Below are 19,820 nucleotides of genomic sequence, written 5' to 3'. Positions count from 1 at the left end.
TCTACTCTAACTTCTTATAATCTGGGCTGGGAAAGAACCATTTGCCAGATTTACTCTTACAGTTTCTTGTCTTCTGAAGTCAACTTGTTTAAACACTCAACATTCCTGGCCTGATCAGCTTTACCATCTTTATTGAAACACTACAGCAACACAGATTTCTGGGTATCTCCTTCAAGCCACACTATTTGCTGATGTCAATACAAGTGGAATGTAAAGTCATTTGTGATGATCCACTGACTACTCATGGTACAAGAAGGACACTGTCTAGACTTGTTCGGTGACAGTAAGCCAAGGTCTGCACCAGGCTCCTTGGAATGGTATGTTTTGATGTAACTGCACCAGGCATTAGCATTACAAGGTTTGTAAATACACAGCCCAAACCACAGAACTTTCCATTTCAGTAAAGCAGCCTCCATGAGAAACATAAAATGCATTGCTCATGTGAAGACGTTTTCAAATCAGTCAACCAATCCTTCTGCATAACTGATTGCCTTTTCCCCATTCCAATGAAGAATTAATGTCTTCAGCTTGAAAGGAAACAGCTCTAACAACAAAATCTGTGCAGTGTCCTTAAAAGAATCCTTCTAGGAGTTCACTTGTTTGGGTTTCTTTATATGTCCTTATCCTGTCTCTTGCTGGTACATCAGAGACACAAACTTGCAAGGCTTGCAGGGGTGTGTTCAGTATCACAAGAAAAGAATCATTGAAGCACGATGTTGTGCTCTTCCGTGCTGTTACTGAAGGCTCAGTTTCAGCAATGCAGCCAAATGTGCACAACAGCTTCGCAGAAAAACTTTTCACCCTCTACTTTAAAAGATGTCCTAAATAACTCATCTATGTTAATTAACCAAGAGCTCAAGCAACTTTAAAAGAGAAACTTGGGTTACAACACAACTAGAGATTTCCATGGGAACTGTGATGACAAACAGTGAAATTAAGTTCAATCAGCCTGGTCTGTGTTAAGACATTTCTTGCACACCTGATAACCTTTGATTCTTTCCATCTCTTTGCTGGCCAGTGGATTGCTCTTTACCACACAGACCAAGGCTTTCACAGCTGCATAGAGCCCTTCCACATCTGATGCCATGGCTACAAGTCCCAAAATAGCAGCAGCCCCACCGATGTACTGCAGTGTAGTGGCAACAGGTTTGGGGACAAATGTTCTTACTCCTGAACACAGACAGAGAAAATGAATTAAAATATATTCAAATATTAATTTTTGCAAGACATAATTGTGAAAACATGAAAGCAATTTTCATTTTAGCATTACTTGAATTTTAAAAAGAATGTTACTAGAAGAATTCTGACACCTCAGAAGAGGAAGTGAAGAAAATAGCACAATATTTTATAAACTAAGGTAAAGTAATTAAATATAATTTCATAATGATGAATCATAAACTGAAACAAGCATCCCATGTGAGAAAAAAAAAAGTTTATAATTTATCCATAAAATATAAAAATGTTCAATAAATACAATGATTCACTATTAACACTCATCAGTCACATGATTTATCTTCCAGACCTAAGTTCTTATTCACAAATAATTAATAACTGTAAAGCATAATAATTCTAAAGTACTCAACTCACCCAGATACCCTATCAAAGCTGCACCAATGGAGCGTGCTGGTCCATTCAAATGCCCTGCTGAGTTATGTAGCAGCTTCACAGGTGTGGCATTTTCATGAGAAGAAATTGCCAGCTGAAGCAAACAAGAAAAAAAAGCAAGGGTTGAAGGGAAGAGGTTTCTTTTTATGCAAGCCTAAAACCCTTATGAATTTTTCTACTGTGATAAGGAGTAACATACAACAAATCCAGATTAAGCCTTTCTTCTCAGAAGAGATACTCCATCCCTCTGATAATCTTGGTGGACTTCTCTGGAATCACTCCAACAGGTCCATGTCTTTCTTGTGCTGGGGACCCCAGAGCTGGATGCAGCACTGCAGGTAGGGTCTCACCAGAGCAGAGCAGGTGAGGCCCTCCCTCATGTTTGGCTTTCTGGGTTGTGAGCGTTCATGGCTGGGTCATGTCCAGCCTCTCTTCCACCAGCACCTAAAGTCCTTCGTGGCAGGACTGCCCTCAACCTGCTCATCCCCAGGCTGGATTGGTACCAGGGATTGCCCTGACCCGGTTGCAGAACCTTGTACTTGGTCTTGTTAAACCTCATGAACTTCCAATTAGCTCACTTCTCTGGGCCCACCTAACCCTGGAACTCATCCAGATCCCTCAAAATAAAATCCTGTCCCTGAAGTGTGCCAACAGCACCACTCAGCTTAGGTTTCATCAGTGAATGTGCTGAGGGTACACTTGATCCCTCTTTGTCATTAATGAAGGTATTAAATAATACTGGTCTCCACATGGACTCCTGAGGGACAGCACTTGTCACCAGTTTCCACTGGGACTCTGAGCGACTGACCACTACCCAGTGCATGCAACTGTCCAACCACTTTCTAATCCATCTTAACAGCCCACCCATGGAATTCATCTTTCTCCAGTTTGGAGAAAAGGATGTTGTGGGGGATCATGTCAAAGGCTTTACAGCAGTCCAGATAAATGACTTCTGTAACTCTTCCCTTGTCCACAGATGCAGTCAGCCCACCATAGAAAGCCCTAAGATTGGCCATCTAGGGCCTAGAGAAGCTGTAAACTCTCAGGAAGTACTTAAGGTTAGGCTGGAATGCACTTAGAGCAGCCTGATACAATGAAAGATGTCCTTGCCCACAGGACGGGGATTGGACTAGATTGCTCCTGGCTGCACTGAGTAAATTGTCTTGAAGTAAGTTAAAAGAAAGGAAGAAGTCATACACATTAACCAGCTGATTTCCCAACATACCTGTTTGGCAATAGCTTTACTATCCAACTTGTTGTAAACTTTCCTTATTTTTGCCACTGTAAATGAAGAAACTGAAAGTGCATAGAGACCAAAGGAGACCTTCTCTTCCGGTACCAAAGATACTGGAGATGGATTGATTCCTTCAGACTTCGAATCTTTACCTTAAAGACAAAACAGGAGTTCCCTTCACTAATGGCATTGTTTTTCTTTTAAAATTGAAGAATAAAATCTTAAGCAACTTATACTGCAGAATAGGTACAAAAGGAAGATTTTACAAATAGCTGAGATGTGATATAGTCCAGCCTAAGGGCTGTAAACTTCCCTTCCTTTCTGAAGGAAAAACAAAGCAATCAAAAACCAGAGAAGCATTTGGTAAATCTGCATCTTCGCTTGTGACAACTGGCTACTTTTTTACTACAGTTTGCTAGGAAAATTGCCTTGGAATCCTATGAAAGATTCAAGATTCAAAGAGAATATATAACCATATCTTTAGAATTTTGTATCCTTTCTAATTTTACTTTCTACAGATAAATATAGCATACAGTATGAATAATGACAGCTTTAAAAATTTCTAACTGGTTTAAAACCAAAGTGAAGAATAAAAGCATTTCCACCATAGTTCTGTACAAGAATTTGGACTTCTATCCTCCTCTTCAGCAGCTGCTGATCTTAGCAGCTGCTAATCTTTCTATGAACAGCAAGCTTTTCCTCTCTGCTCCTGCATACTCTCTCACCTCTTCTGCCAGTATGCACACAAAGATTCCAGCACAGCCAGACCAAGTTACCAGGTGCCACCTGACATGTACTCACATGGAATATAAACTGCTTGGAAGCTCCCAACATAGTTGGGTCCCAGCTCATAAATGGTGCTGACCCCTGGGACAGGCAGTACTTCCTCCAGGAAGTGTGTGGGGCCCAGGCGCCACACCAGGGAGGAGAGCTGGCGCTGTGCAGGCGGCGTGCCGATGTAGGCGTACACTGTGCTGACCACGGGGGGGTTGGCAGAGCCAGAGCCACTGGGGCTGCTGTGGATGTAGTGAAGCTGTGAGGGAGCAAAACACAGGCAAGTTAGTGAGGGATCAAGAGTAAGCTGGCAAGATCAGAAATTTTGTCCAAAAATGGTTTTGCAAGCCAGGGGAGGTATCAAATGATTGCTGTGTAACACAGGGTATTCTGATCCTGTACTGAACTAAATAGGGAAGAACATTAAACAGAAAGGAAATGAGAAGACCAGAAGTAGCTATCAAAAGATGAAGGTGTGTATGGAAACACAGGAGGAGAACATGAGAATTCTGTGCCTAAAGAGGCTGTATCTTGATTCTAAAGACATGGTGCTCAAAGTAGTGTTCACTCCTTTCTTAGCCTTTGGAAATGACACCATCTCAAGCTAAAGTGCAAACGTGATGAACTAATTTCAGCAAGACTTTTCAAGTAATTAAACAAATACATGAGTAAGATCCTGGCCTATATATAAAGACAGGAACAACCACACAGCTTTTTTCTATTTGCCTTGTAAAAATTTTGTTAGCAGCTGTTGAATGTAGTCATGCATAGCCAGAGAGATGGCTAGATAGACACTCATGCATTACAGCTGTCAGCATAACTAGTTACTGTAGTCCTCCCTCTTGCAAAAGGAATACTGGGAGGTAAACTTTCAAGTCAACATGCTGTTTTACCTACACCATGTGTAGGTAAAACCCCACACCAGCTTAAAATCTAGTTTAAAGCCCACATGTGCCAGGTGTCAAATGATGTTTGGGTATCTGTTACAGCTTGGGAATATTTTGTGCTCAGTGGACAGGTCCACAGTGCTCGTCGCTGCTCTCTGCAGTTTCTTCCACCTAACAATGAGGTATTGAACTTTGTAAATAAATATGGTGCTTGCTCGTTGTTCTTTTTTTGTTGCTTGAGTTGGGTTTTTTTCCTATTCTGTTGGGGGTTTTGTTTTTGGATGGGGTGGTAGTGGCTTATTTTGTTCTTCTGTCTTGTAAGTTTTTTTTATTGCACAGAGAGAAAAATCACTCCAACCAGTAAAAATGACAATTGAGAGATTCATTTTACCTTAACAGTGTTAACAAGCTGTCCATCGAGGTAAAGTGCAGCTGTGCTGTTCTTCAGCATGCCTTTACTCATGACCAGAACTAGGTGATGCCACTGGCCTTCCACAATGAGATCACCGCAGCGGAAACGGGCACAACAGGGAAGAATTTCGTAAAATGATGATTCCTCACTGAAGTCATCAACTAAAGAAAAGGACCAGTTAGTGGGCACCAGCAGAAATGTTACAGGAGTCAAAAATCTCAGGATATACTCAGACTTTTGACAATTGTATTTTACTTTTCACCTTCCCCCTTCCCTTCAAAATTTTATCTGGAATTACTAGTTGGGTCAAGTTCTTATTTTCTCATCCTGCCATACAAGTCACAGAAAGCTCTTTTGTTGTTTCCCTAAACAAGTTTCTCCAGCAGCAGTCACCAAGAAACAATGTCTCCCCAAACCAACAGAGCTATTTTCCACTTTTCTCACACTGTGGAGAGGATGACACCCACAGTCACACCTTTTTTATTCCAAATTTTGCATCACAAAAATGACCCTTACTCTACTTAAAAGCTGTCCTAACAGAAAAAAAAGAAAGAAAAAGAAAAAAAAGAAAAAAAGATTTTTAAAAATCCCCCAAAACCCAGGGAATGTTTCAATAGAACCCAGGTACTTTTCAGATTCCTCTTCATTCTTTCATACTGAAGGAAAAAAATCCATTAATCCTCTTACCACAACAGCTGCCTGCACAGGGAGAACACTCATTTCTTTAGAAACTGCACAAGGAAAATGTTAAAAGCAGAGCACTTAGAACTAACGTTCAGATACAAAAATAATCTCAAGTTCTTTTTCTTGGCCAAACATCTCTGAGCACAATTCTTGCTCTCAAGAAGGGTCCTTAAATCACCTCATTTACTCTTACAAGAGACTGTCTGTGCTGTGCACAGCAATTCCAGTCTCAGTTCTTCAGCTCCCTACCTGCTCAGCACTCAACAGTACACCACCAACTATGATTTAGACACAACAGGGTAGCACTTGAGTGAAGCAAAGTATCCTGGTTCAATTAAAAACCAGTCTTTACAGACACCTTCAGATCTTCTCTGAAAAAAGCCTTTTCAAATCCAATCTCTTTTGAGGAGTTTGATTATAGGGTGCTCACTAAACTAAAAACATGAACTATAGCTTCAGTGCAGGTTAAAGCAATTAGTGTGAAGATAAACTTGCTTCAGTCTCTAAGAATTTGGTCCTTGAAGAAAGAAAGCACTGACAGTATCTTCATCATTTAGGAGATTTAATTTCTAATTTATATTATATATTTTCAGCTCTCAAGTTTCAGGTTTTGAACCTGACTTCTACTAAGAGAGACTGCTGCAGTTAATGATGTGAATGTCTGCTTACAGATTATTCCTTATTTTCATGGTAACAGTCCGCTTAGCTGTTTGTGGGAGGTTTTTTTAATAACAACAGTTGTATACATTCTTTATTAGTCTGCCTACTCAAAAGTAAAGAACAGAAGCAGGAACAGGTTTTTGATATTTGGGCTGGTCTGGTGAAGAGTTAAGCCTGAAACATGAGCAGAAGGTTGCCCTGCTCCTCTCAGCTCCTCCACAGACTCAGTGTGTAACAGCCTGTCAAAAACAACCACTTTTGGAGGCTCCGATGGAGGACAAGGCTGGAGACAGGAGACAGCTCATCCTCAAGACCCTAAGTGCACTGACAGCTCTCTCTAGCAAATTTACTGGTATCACCAGCTTCACTTAGATCTTCAGCTCCTTTGGTCACAGATATTGAATGGAGATACAAACTGTTTCTGAAAACTGATTGCAGCATGAAAGCATGAAGTGAATGACTGCCTTCAAAAAACCCCCCAGTACTGGGACTATACAGACTGGAAAAGCCTTCAACCTATTACTTTACTATTTCTAAACTTCTACAAAGCAAAGACAGTTAAAATTTGCACCTCAAGACCTCAAGAGATGATGTCTAAAATGAATGACACAAGACAAATCAAAGGCAAAACCTTTCAAAACCAATGATATAATCCCCACTCTGAATACATGATACCTGCGGTTTTGGCAAAAATTTTTCTTTTATATACAGACATTGAATCTTCGGAAATTATAAAAGCGCCATAAATTAATATTTACATTTTGCATTTTCCATTATCAAAACCCATCAGGAACTGGTGAGGCAGCAATGAAAGTTCCAGCACACACAATTCTTTTGGATACTGGGTTTAAAATAAACTTGCTGTTGCATCCCTATATTATATGGTCAGCATTAGCCGATGATGTGGCACAACTCTTACCATAATTCTGAAGCAATTCTTCTTTAGTTGAAACAATCAGTGAGCGGTCTTTTGCTGAGAGGACAATGGCAAGGCAGACGTAATGCTGCTCTGAGGAGTTCGCACGCCGCACTACAGTGAGGAGTCTCACAGGATGATTATTGGGAGGTGTACTAAAGTGTTCAATACAAAACCAAGTTGAGTAGCTTAAACCAGATGGTGGTGGGAAAAATCTTTCACCTAAAAATAAAAAGAAAGCCCACTACATAGCTGCAGTAGGTAGTACTTAGGATGCCTACTTGATCCTGTTCTTTTTTCATATCAGCTCAGGTAATATCAGCTGTGTTTTCTCAGATGCTGAAGAAGCCTCCGTTGAGGGAATATCTCTCTACAACACACATATGACTCCCAGGATATCACATAAAATCCCGGGATGCTCCCACTAATTCTATTTCACTGCAGTAAGCCTTCACCTTAGTTTTTAGACTTAATTTTTTTAACTAAGGGACACTACTACTTCAACCTCTTCCTTCTGGGTTATTATTCATGCACCTTGGTTGATTACCATTTAGCCTTCTACTTTAAGCTTTGCATTTTAAAGCAATCAAACATTTATATTTTATATTGCTTTTCATTGTCTTGAGGGCAACAGGCAACAAAAACACACAAAAACAAGACACAAGAAGTTCTTGATTGTGAGTGCACAGCGCAACACCTTACTATCAGTTTATGGCTAACCAAGAAGTCTAAGAGAACTAAACATCAGATACAAATCAGCTTGTTACCAGTCATACTGGAGTACTCACCAGTTCCAATTCCACTCACAACAGCGCCATCAACAAGTCCTGTAGTAACAGCATTATTTGTAGGTGCATTGTGGGGAGCCAGACTTGGCAAGAACAGGCAGCTGTTAAACACAAGACCAGTGAGACACTGGAGTTTATAGAAGTCAATGTAAGCAGAGCTCAATACAAACAAAACACAGCTTAGGAAAATATACCGTAAGCACACATGCTTTGTGTCTTTCTGTAGTAATGAAAAACAGGAATTAATTCTCAAGATTGCTCATGATGAGTCTGAATTACCTCTAGCACAAACAGCTTTGGCAGTGTATGCCTTTGGTGTGACCATGCCCACGTGGCTCTATAGCCTAAGATGTTCCCTTGTGGGCACCCACATATTTCAGCAGCCTTTGAGTTGTTCTGAACCTTCTGAAGAGATTGGATCAGCTAAATAGTCAAAGGATTTAGCAACTGTAGACAATGATGTTCTTATCTTAAGAAAGTATGCTCTCACATTGCCATCATATTCCACCTATTTAGCTGTGTTTGGTCCTTAAAAGAGCCACTGAGGCTGTGGACACAATGGAAATCAATATAAGGAAAAAAGTTCTTTATTTTTTTTTAATTTATTATAGAAGTCTTCTTAGTTGACTTGCTGAAACTACAAGAAGTCACAGCTGCATTATGTGAGTTACTTCTGGACATGTTAGCAGCACCCACAAATCTCCTGAAGCAAACATAATGAAAATTCATTTTGCCGGTCTACTTCAAGTTCTTAGGTCCAGACAATTTTCTTTTCTTTTCTCTTACTAAGGATGTAGAACACAGCTCAGAGGAACATTTGTTTTATTAAAAAAAAAAAAGTCTGTCCCTGACTGCATTGGCTCTTAGGGCTAGATGGAGAATGGGAGCTACATCCTTGCTTTGCAGAGCTGGAAAGAGAATGTAGAGAGCATTCTATTCCATTTTTATAACCAATAGACCAAACATTTTCCTTAAACAGATGTTGAGAATGGTGTCATGTTTTCATCTTCTGAATAGTTAAATCACATTACATGATCCTCATAAAATGCCTCACTCAGCAGGTGTTAATTAGAGAGAGAAAAACAAGTAAGTGGTGCTGAAAGAAAAAATGAGCTAAGCATGATATCCAGGCTATGCCTCCAGTTGATAACACTGGGATTCAGTTATTTGAACTCATCACAGCTGCCTTGTCTGCTTTACTTGTACTTCTGATGTGCCCACTTTCACATTTTCATTTTCTTCAGCAATTTTAAGTGGGTCTCAGAATACCTGCGCCATCCAAATGTCATAGTAAATCCCAGCAACGCTTCAAGGGTATGTTTGGATTCCTTTACTCCCTTTTAAAAGGGATGTGAAACCCAGAACTGATAGGGTCTTATCAATGGGTTAATTGATTAATTAATAAATTAATTTTTTCACTTTCACACAGGGCAAGAAGGCATTTTTTATTAAGGTATTAATGAATGAGAAGGTGGAAATTTATGTGACTTGAAGCATTTCTTTCTCCTCTTTAAAGAGTTCATTTGTTCCTTTCTTGCAAACAGTCTATTAAAAATTACAAGCATTCCTTTGGAAAAAAAGGAAGTAAGCAAACGCTGCACTGTGCCCCACGCTACTCGAGAGCACTGCAGGACCTTACCCGAACCCTTCCAGAGATGTGTCAAACTCGATGAACGCTGGCGTCACCGATGAGCCGTGAAGCCTGATATCATGTGGGGTTGTCATGGAGACCAAGCACTTGACTCTGGTCAGGGGCACTGTGCTCCCTTCTGCCGGCTTCAGCAGGCTCTTGCTTATCCGATAGTGGCTGTCCTCGTGCACACCGAAGACACTGTCTGGACCCAGACCTTCCATGGACGTGACTATGCTATCTACAGGAGAAACCAAGAAACAACACAGCATTGAAAAAGGGAGGCATTTTCAGGCTCTTTATCTGGACCTTTCAAGTCCAGTGGAATAGCTGGATTGTCTTCACTGTCAGCTAGTTCAGCCTCTCAAAAGATAATGAGCTGGGCAGATTTGCTTTGATTATAAAAATGCTCAACCAAGGCAGAAAGACAAGTGTCTTGTGCAACACACCAAGGAAAGTTTGTGGTAAAGCCAAGAGGCCATCCCATTACCTAATGCCAACACAGTATCCTTTTTGCAGAGGCTCCTCTTCAGATGTATTCCTGCTACCTGACTTAATAGGCAGGGAAAATTCTGCTTCATGCTTTTTAGATGCAATAACTCTGAGCTAGAAGTCTCAGAACTCTTAGTAAGGAGAACAGCTCAGCAAACTTAGGTTAGGCAATTTAACATAACGTGTGGTATTCAAGAGGGCGCTTTGCAGTCTCTCTTTCCTAAGCTAAAAACTTTCTAGTCTCACATTTTCATAATTTTCATTGTTTATTTTTCCAAGTAATAATACCCTAATGCAAATATATACATACATATATATATAATATAAATATATATGTATAGCAGTGGCCAAGAGATAAATTTAATCTCTTCTTCCTTCTTTCAAAATTTACTGAACACAATAATATAACATGAATTCAGTTAATTTATTTTGTTATTTTATTTCATGATTTAATGCTTAATCAGTTTCATCTAAGATACTTTTTTGTTACTTTTAAATAACTCAAAAATTTCAACTAAGGTATTTTTAATGATATGTTACAGCCAGCCATACAATGACCAAACTGACACAGAAATAAACATCTCATGCTTTGGAAACTTTTCAACAATTTCTTTGTATTATAATTTACTGAGACTCTCTTATACTACATGAATAGCCACTCCCAAGCTCTACAACTCATGGATAATAATAGAAGATTGAGCAGTTATTTTATCTGACACCTTATTGAACCCATGAGAGATACTACACATATATAATGACTTGTGCGCATGAATGTAGCTGAGAAAAAATAAAATTAAATAACTACAAATGCAGGACCTACTCAAGACTTAAAACCAAACTGTTACCATATTTAACAGCTACTGTTTTAAAATAAAAACCTATAATTACCTTGCTGAATATATATTCAATATAAGTACTACATTCCCTCTGGTTTTAGAATTTTTCTAGTCCAACTGTTCTCATGATTTCACATTCATACAAAGCTGGGGTAAAGATAGGTTTATATGGATAAGTATGCAATTGGGGGACATTAGTGAAACATTCTTTACACACATTTTTAGCACATCAGCACCTACTTCTCATTTCTGGTTCAAAACTCAGTGAGCTGGGTTTGTGCACTCGGTACTGTTTCAACAGCTTTTTGTCCCAGGCTCCACAATTCAAAGGATTTCCCAAGCGTAAAAATTCCCTAAGAGAGAAAATAAAAAAATTTGGAAGTAATTTTCTCTATTTATTTGCTTATGGTGGCACCAAATCTAATAGCAATTTTAAAAAAGAGACTAATTGCTTGTAATAAACATATATTTTAACTAAGAAAATAAACCAATGCATAATTATGATCCATAACATATTTGATCCATTCAAAATGATTTAATTTTGCAACACACGTTCTCAAAAGTTGACACTATTTTAAATAAGCAATTTTAATAAAGTAATTTATCATAAAATATAGGAATTTTGATGATTCCCTTCTCCTTATTTAAAAACCTGGCAGGAGGCCATTCAGGACATTTGATGATGCATGTTCAGCAAGCTGAACTGTTCTGGAGAGGTAGATCGTAGGCTGAAGTAAGTGACCTCAGTTTTGTTTTCCCAGTGTGTTTGGTTGGGGGAATCGTTTCACAGCTATCAATACCCGTATCTCTAGATAACTATAGTATCTCTCCATAGAGCTACCCAGGCTATCAGTGTCTATGCTTAGGGAAGCTGAAGTCCCTGTAATGTGACTACCAGCAAGACAGCTCCTTGAAGAATCCCTTCTGACACAGCTACATGCCAGTGAAGGGAACTGAGCAGCTGTCCTGACTGCAGGTCAGCCAGCCAGTGATCCACAGGAGATAATACAATTACATTCCTTCTTACAGCTGAGATCACAGAATCCCAGGACGGTTTGGGTTTGAAGGGACCTTTAAAGGTCATTTGGTCTAAGCCCTCTGCTGTGGGCTGGTACAGCTTTCACTTACACTAGGTGGTTTAAAGCCCTGTCTAACCTGACCTTTCCTGAGCAGTTCCAGTAATGTGGCATCCACAGATTCTCTGGACAACCTCTTCCAGTGTCTCATCTCCTTCACTGTAAAAAATGTCTTCCTCATGTCTAATTTAAATCCAGCCTCTTGCAGTTTAAAACCCGTGGCATTGGCCCTGTCACTACAGGCTCTGGTAAAAAGTATCTCTCTGTCAAGAGACAATCTATTTGATGAAAAATAAAATGGGATGCTGTGTTATCACTACCACATCAGGTCACTAAGGCTCTCTACCATGGCCAGCCATTTAGAGTGAGCCAGGGACAGTGCAGGCTGTAGGGCTCAGTCCAACTGAACTTCAGGGCAATCCTTCTGACCTCAACACCATGGGCTGCAGAGCCTGGGAGGCCAGCCTTTCAAACATCCTTTGGAGCGGTGGATGCAAGGAGTGGTCCTCATCTGCCAGAGCAGCGCTGCATCTTTGCAGAAGTCGTGCATGGAGCCCAGCTTCACACATGACTTGCTGGTTTCTCTCTGTATGAACCAGAGATTGCAGGATGTTGGCCACTGCCAGCTGGAGATCCAGCGCATGCTGAAAAAGAGAACCGCACAGGGCTTGAGAAAGTGCAAACTGAGGAGGAAAATGGAACAAAGGCTTTATACATAATATTAGAAAAGAAACTACCATTAGCAATAAATACACAAAATTATCTATATTTAAATATATATGCATGCATTTGTGTGGTTTTGGGGGATGTGTGTGCACGTGTCTATGTGAAGAAACACTGTACGAAAAAGGGTAACTAGTTAGGCAAAGGATTACCAGAACTGGTAACTATGGTCAAGAAAAATAATTCAGGTAAGAATGGTTAAACTAAGCTCTAAGCTCTACTTTTCACCAGCAATGACAGCCAGCTTAAAGAGAAATAGGAACTCTTAATTTTATGACTATTAAACTATTCCTAGTAAGTTAACTTAGAAACATAATCATTTAGGTTGGAAAAGACCTTTAAGATCACTGAGCTGAACTCTTAATCCAGCATGGTCTAGCCCACCACTAAACCATGTCCCCAGGTGCCATATCTACATGTCTTTTAAGGACTTCCAGGCCTGGTGACTCCAACAGTGCCCTGGGCAGCCCATTCAAGTGCTTAACAACCCTTTTGGTGAAACCTAAACTTCCCCTGGCACAACTTGATGCCATTTCCTCTCACCCTATCACTTGTTTTACTTGGTGAGAGTTTTAGAGAGAGATAAGGAACCTCCCTGAGCCTCCTTTTCTCCAGGCTGAACACCCCCAGCTCCCTCAGTTGCTCCTCACAGGACCTGTGCTCCAGACCCTTCCTCAGCTCCTCTGCCTTTCTCTGGACACACTCCAGCACCCTTATGTCTTTTTTGTAATGAGGAGCCCAGAACTGAACACAGGATTTGGGGTGCAGCCTTAGCAGTGCTGAGTACAGGGGGATGATCCCTGCCCTGGTCCTGCTGGCCACACTATTGCTGATCCAGGCCAGGAAGCCATTGGCCTTCTTGGCCTCCTGGGCACAGCTGGCTCATACTGTAGACCAGCACTCCCAGGTCTTTTCCAGCCACTCTTTCCCCGGCCTGCAGCACTGCCTGGGGATATTGTGACCCAAGAGCAGGGCTCAGCACTTGTCTTTGTTGAACCTCAGCCCATAAATCCAGCCTGCCCAGATCCCTCTGCAGAGCCTTTCTGCACTCCAGCAGACCAATACCAGCTGAACTTGGTGCCATCCATGAACTGACTTGAGGGTGTATTTGATTCCCTCATCCAGATCAATACAGATACTAAACAGAGCTGGCCCAGTTCTGAGCCCTGTGGAATACCACTGGTGACCATCTGCCAGATGGGTGTAATCCATTCACCACCACTCTGGGCCCAGCCACCCAGCCATTTTTTAACCTAGCAAAGAGTCCACCAACTCAAGCCATGAGCAGCCAGTTTCCCCATGAGAATGCAGTGGGAAACAGTGTCAAAAGCTTTACTAATGTCCAGGTAAACAATATCCACAGCCTTTCCCTCATCAACCAAGAGGGTCACCTTGTCACAGAAGACCAGGTTAGTTAGGCAGGACCTGCCTTTCATAAAGCCATGCTGCCTGGGCCAGATTTCACAACTGTTCTGTAAGTGCTGCAGCATGGGACGTGTAATGATCTGCTCCACAGCCTTCCCCAGCACTGGGGTCAGACTGATGGGCCTGTGACTCTCCTGATCTTCCTGGCCATTCTTGTAGATGCGGATCACATTGACTTATTTCCAGGCAGCTGTCATCTTCCTGATTACTCAGGACTGCTGGTAAATGATGGAAAGTAGCTCAGTGAGCACTTCCACCAGCTCCATCAACACCTTTGGACATATTCCATCAGCCCCATAGATTTGTGAGTGTTTAACTAGTGTATCAGGTTGCTAACTACTTCCCCTTGGATTACATGGGCTTCATTCTGCTACCTACCACCACCATAACTTCTACGAAACTGAAGACATATGCAACGTTATTGCAAAATTTATGTTGTGAAGACAGAAAGTTACCACACCCATCACCCAGTAGAGACAAAGAAAGAGGAATCTAGTAATTCTTGCAAATTTTCAGAACTTTTTTTTTTTTTTTTTAATAGCAAGTATTCTTCAGGGAAGACATCTCAAACAAAAAACACATAAGCAACCTCCAAAAATGTCCAAAAAATCCTTCATATACAAAATACCAGCAGATATTTTGGGTTGGGAATTGTACAAAGCAGTTAGTACAACTTTGGAACTAGAACATATTCCAGCTACTTCAAACAGTGTATAGCCCAAACGATGATGTTCAGTCCTGTGTCCTCCTCATACTACTAATTAATACCTGATACATCAGGGAAAACATGAATTAATGACAGTGCTTGGAAACTTATGTGATGGCCACTTCAGACCTTTCTTTAAACTTACATTACTACCAAGAGTTTTAAAGAGAGAAATAAAAGAAAGCCTATGAAATAAAGCAGTTCCTGTCAGACTTCTGTGCCACCAGTTATTCAACTCAGCCTGTGAAATTTATTAGTTTTTCAGCACAAAATGAGAGGACACCATCAGCTTTCCTGTTTCTCACAGCCATCCTTTTCCCCAGCCATTCTCAAAGCTTCAGACCGCATTTTTTTTTTCCCCTACCTCTGGGTGTGTAGCTGATCCAACAGAGGCCAGAAGATCCAGCATTGCAAGCATAGCACCAGGGTGAATAATGACTGCATCAGAGCTTTGCATGGATGTGGGTCCTGCTTGGAGTTTCACATCAGCTATGTTTTTCTGAGGGCAAACAGGAGGTGTTGAAACAGAATGATATGCGTGCCTGCAGGACAGAAAACATCCCATGATTACAACACCCAGCTATTATGAGCTCTGCATTTTTCAAACAGCTGTAAAATTGTACTGGCCTATAGATGTTACTCCATTTTCCTTTCTCTTCCCTCAGCTAGACAGAACAAGTGTTCCTCTTCTCAAACCTGCTGGGCATGTTTCTCTAAAGCCGGAAGAGGTTTCAGTTTCTCAAATATTCTTGAACTTGCAAGTGTCTTCCCCAGGTTTCCTAGGTGCTACAGTTTCAAAACTTAAAAGATCTTGTTTTTATTGCCTCCTTTTTATTCTAGTTGCAGCAGCAGCAGGCAACTGCAGTGTGCAACCTACCACTGCTCCTATTCTCTGGATATATGTCTCCCCATTTGATTTTCATTAGCAACTGATTATGTAATGTGCTATCACAAAACTCTCAGCGATCTCTAATCAGCCTAGGGGAATAGAAAGGTGGTCTCTGTGTTTACTCATGCCAGCAATCTGTATGTTCTCAGTCCTTCCATAACTGCAATGGCAATTTGGTTTTACATTAATATGCTTTAGTCTGATCCAGGAAAAAGAGGATTTGACATGCTGACTTAGAACCAACCACTTGTCCTGAGAAATGCAGACATATTCTTCATTTAAACTCTTGGGGGTATCAGCTTGATGCCAGTCTTCTTTCAGCAAGGGTTTCAACACACAAACAGCATGAGCAGCTTACTGAACATATGCTTCCAAGATGATGCATTAGAAGCAAAAGCAAGATTGAAAGACTCATGCTCACCACAAAAAAAAAAACCAAACCAAAACACACAAGAAACCTCCACAAGAAAAAAGCCCATAAACCCCAAAAAAATCCCAACCCAAATCACCTGTAGCTCATGGTATTTATCATATACGCTTATTTGTAAGAAGAAATAGAACAAACTCTGTGTAAGAATTTTGTTTTGATCACATATTGTCTTTTGTTTTACAGCTGAATATGGCAAAAGGAAAAGGGTTTCTTCTTATCAAATCAGTTGAAAGAGGTATTTCCTCTCTTCTGTTCTCAGTGACAGAAATTTACCCAAAGCCTGACCCTAACACAAGTTAAGACTTAGTGACTTGCTGTGCCTCACCCTTTAGACACTTCCAACAAGGCAATCTCATCCTCCTGGAAAAAACTGGACATAGATGGGAGATGAGGAAGGCTGCAAACATAATTCTGCCCTAAACACAGCCACCAAGCCCAATCCCCCAGCAAGAAACACAACTGTGGGGGAAGGCTGAGACATCGGATTATTCAGCCAAAGACGGGACAACAGGAACCACAGCACAATCTTCTTGTGCTGACTGGAAAATGGGTTCAATAAATAATGTTCCAACAAAAAGGTCCCACTTAAAAGCTTTGTGGCAGATCAGCAAAAACTTGGCACCTGAACAACCGAAGAGTACCATTCTAAAGAGAGTTTTTAAGAAAATTTAGATTACTGATGCTTCATTCAGCTCATTCAGCTAATGCTTACAGGAAACAGAAAATAATATGGCAATTATACTGAAACCCAGCACTAAGAAAAAGATCTTCCTGAATTAATTTTACTAGTCTTTTTTACAAACACTGAAGCCATTAATTTTCCAAACTTTTCTGTCAGCCCCACCACCTATGGAAACATGTAGCAGGTAAGGAAAGCTTCCTGGTTTCTTCTAAAAATAAATGGAATTAAGAACAGTGTACCAACTGGTAATACTGAGAGATGTTATCTCAAGCCTCTGTCCTCTGCCCTGACTTACTGCAGAGATTGGAACACTGGTAATTGTTTCTTATGCATCCTAAAAGCACAGCTCTTCATCTGAAGGAGAAAGCTGCAGCCTCTTTCCAATGTCACCTTGAGCATCTCACTGCAAGTTTAACAGGATGCAATTAAAAAACCTAAATATCCATTTATGTTTAAGAATTCTCTTCAGTCTAGTGAAATTCCATTCCCTAAGACATTCTGCCCACTTTTAAGTACAAATTTTAAGCACACTGGTCTGCACTTCACCTTGTAAGGTAAATTGTGAGGTTATAAAATGATAGTACATGAAGAGCATAACAAAAACACTGCTTAGTGTGAGTCACAAACACAAATATGATCCTGATCTCAAATCACCTGGACTGAAACATTCCATACAACTGAAAAGGCAACACAGGCAATAGGCCTCCTGTTAGAAGTCTAAGGAAAAATTACCATCTTAAAGCATATATTATTGAAAGTTTTTCACAAATTTTAAAATACCTTGTATTTTTAGTTTTTCCATATAAGGAATACTTGTATCAATTCAACAGGGGAAAAAAACCCAGTTTGTAAAGATATCTATATACAGAAAAAAGAAAACAGATCTTACAAAGTCCTTCCAAAATATTAATTAAATGCTATAGTTCTACGGGTCAGGGTAGAACTTGCAATAAATTGATTTAGCCATGCTTCTACATTCTTATATGACTCCTTTAAGGAAGAAGAAAAGAAGTGGATAATGGAAAAAGGCGGTGTATACACAGTGACATGCATCTATACGTCTAATCTGTCTAATTAATTAAATAAAAAAATTAAATTGAAGAAAAATTAGTTAATTAATATAACTTTAGTTCTATAATTAGCTACAATTCTTGATGAAAATTACAGCAGCATTTTGATCTGGAAAGAAGTAAGTTAGATTTGCTGTAGATAAACCCTCTGCATATCATTCCCCAAGAGTGATCACCATCCAAACTCTTTTAAAACAATGGCTAAAAATATTGCAAAGCCAAAGCTACATTCTATTCTCTACTGTAACCTGTCAGGACCAAAATATTCTTAAAAAAAAAAAAAAAAAAAGGAGAGAATGCCAAAATTTACAACAATCAAAGAGTTGAAAAAGCTGTAGTTCTTGATTCAAATTACAAAGGTGTGGAAGAACAATGCATTCCAGGTAACAGGGAGGACCAGCCATGTACTGCCATTCCAACACGTGCTGCAGGAATCCCACCTATTCTGCTTCCATAAAGAAGAACACTTGGAGAGCAGCACTCCACATGGAAACACAGCTTTGAGAAGTGACAGACATGTCTGAGAGAGAATATTAGCGTATAAGTGCATCCAAAACTGTTCTAGACTGTGTGAGAAACCAGAACTGTTCTATTTTTGTTTATAAGAATTATTTGTGTGCACAGTGTCTGCTTGCTCTTTTAGCCAAACAACAGAGCTCTCCCTCAGGCATCTGTCTTACAAGTCAAAAGGCAGAAAAACCAGGCCACAACAATAAGGGAGATCCCAGGGATGCAAAGCAAAGGAGACAGAAAACAATACGAGAAGAGCAAACACTTCTCTGGGAAGAGTCAACTTCGACAGAATCTGACCGTATCTGACATTTAGGAGGAGAAAAAAATAATATTGGGCTACAAACCCCAAGCTGCTTATTTTTGAAAGCAGAAAGATCACAGCTACTGCCACTGAATTCACTAGGAATGACAAACATGATGCTGTGAGAAAGCAGACAGCTGTTCAAACAGACTTTTTGGAAAGCCTAGTTCTATTTTTTTACTTAAAACATGCTTTTCAGAAAAGATCTGAAAGTCACCCAGGCAAAATAATTATTTTCTGTCCACTTTTACTTTGAGTCTTACACAATTTGTTACAACCCAAAGGCCTTTTTTGTTTGTGAAAATTCATTCCAAAGGCACTTAACCCCAGCAAGTACCTACATTATTGTACTGGAGCTTACCTGAATTGCTGAAAGCACCCCACAGGGATAATGACTTTTTAAACAACCCAACCTTTACCTCGGGTTTTCAAGCAACTGCTTGCATTTTCAATACTACAAAAAAACCCGAGGGAAGCCTAACATATCTATTCATATATAACTGTATTTATAGTTTAATTTCCAGGCTGCGTCAGCCACCCATCTGGCACTCTTGTTCATCACACCCTGGAATCAGCTCCTGTTTGGCAAGCACTGCTTGTGTTCTGCTGCAAGCCTTTGCATATCTGTGTGCTTGAATAATTCCGTGAACCTGAGCAGCCCTGCCAGCTACACCTGGGAGAACAGCAAACTGTAGCAAAGGGATGGGCAATCTGCAACACTAGAGGTTAATGCAGGGCTGAAGCTGTAAAGAGCCTCCATGGGAAACACTGTTTTCTTACATGTTTCTTCAGAGTAAATGACAGAAAAGACTGCAGCAGCTAAGGTTTTTCTCTATAAACTATAACATTTGTTCTTTAATGCCTCAGTGTCAGAAAAGAAAGAAAATGACAGTTTAAGAGGTTCTGGGTTACTGTGAGGGTGCCTTTGTCCAAGCCACTCTTCGTAGAATACCCAGGTTTGACTTGGGCAACATCACTAAGTAAAGAAAAAAGGTTCTCTTTACTAACCTGCTTTAGTATAAACATTCCTTTCATATCAGTTTCCAAAAGCATCTTTGGTTGTTTTCCTTTGCACAATATTTTACAT

At 40.2% G+C, this 19,820-nt stretch overlaps 1 protein-coding gene across 5 annotated transcripts in view; it reads right to left on the bottom strand.

The window, feature by feature from the left end:
* Nucleotides 1-19,820, bottom strand: part of WDFY3 (WD repeat and FYVE domain containing 3) — a 156,650-nt gene that overhangs the window by 47,090 nt on the left and 89,740 nt on the right. For all 5 annotated transcript variants that reach the window (XM_058837336.1, XM_058837335.1, XM_058837340.1 and 2 more), the window contains 11 exons: nucleotides 15,213-15,390; nucleotides 12,424-12,638; nucleotides 11,159-11,271; nucleotides 9,600-9,831; nucleotides 7,961-8,061; nucleotides 7,176-7,394; nucleotides 4,892-5,073; nucleotides 3,641-3,872; nucleotides 2,831-2,991; nucleotides 1,588-1,699; nucleotides 980-1,170 (listed from right to left, as the gene is read on the bottom strand). In XM_058837336.1, coding sequence (XP_058693319.1) covers nucleotides 980-1,170; nucleotides 1,588-1,699; nucleotides 2,831-2,991; nucleotides 3,641-3,872; nucleotides 4,892-5,073; nucleotides 7,176-7,394; nucleotides 7,961-8,061; nucleotides 9,600-9,831; nucleotides 11,159-11,271; nucleotides 12,424-12,638; nucleotides 15,213-15,390 — 1,936 coding nt within the window. The remainder of the gene's footprint in view (nucleotides 1-979; nucleotides 1,171-1,587; nucleotides 1,700-2,830; nucleotides 2,992-3,640; nucleotides 3,873-4,891; nucleotides 5,074-7,175; nucleotides 7,395-7,960; nucleotides 8,062-9,599; nucleotides 9,832-11,158; nucleotides 11,272-12,423; nucleotides 12,639-15,212; nucleotides 15,391-19,820) is intronic.

The sequence above is a fragment of the Poecile atricapillus genome, chromosome 4 (assembly GCF_030490865.1).
Source record: "Poecile atricapillus isolate bPoeAtr1 chromosome 4, bPoeAtr1.hap1, whole genome shotgun sequence".
Taxonomy (NCBI): Eukaryota; Metazoa; Chordata; class Aves; order Passeriformes; family Paridae; genus Poecile; species Poecile atricapillus.
The sequence above is the reverse complement of the archived record's forward strand: the minus strand, read 5'-3'. Positions and strand labels throughout refer to the sequence as shown.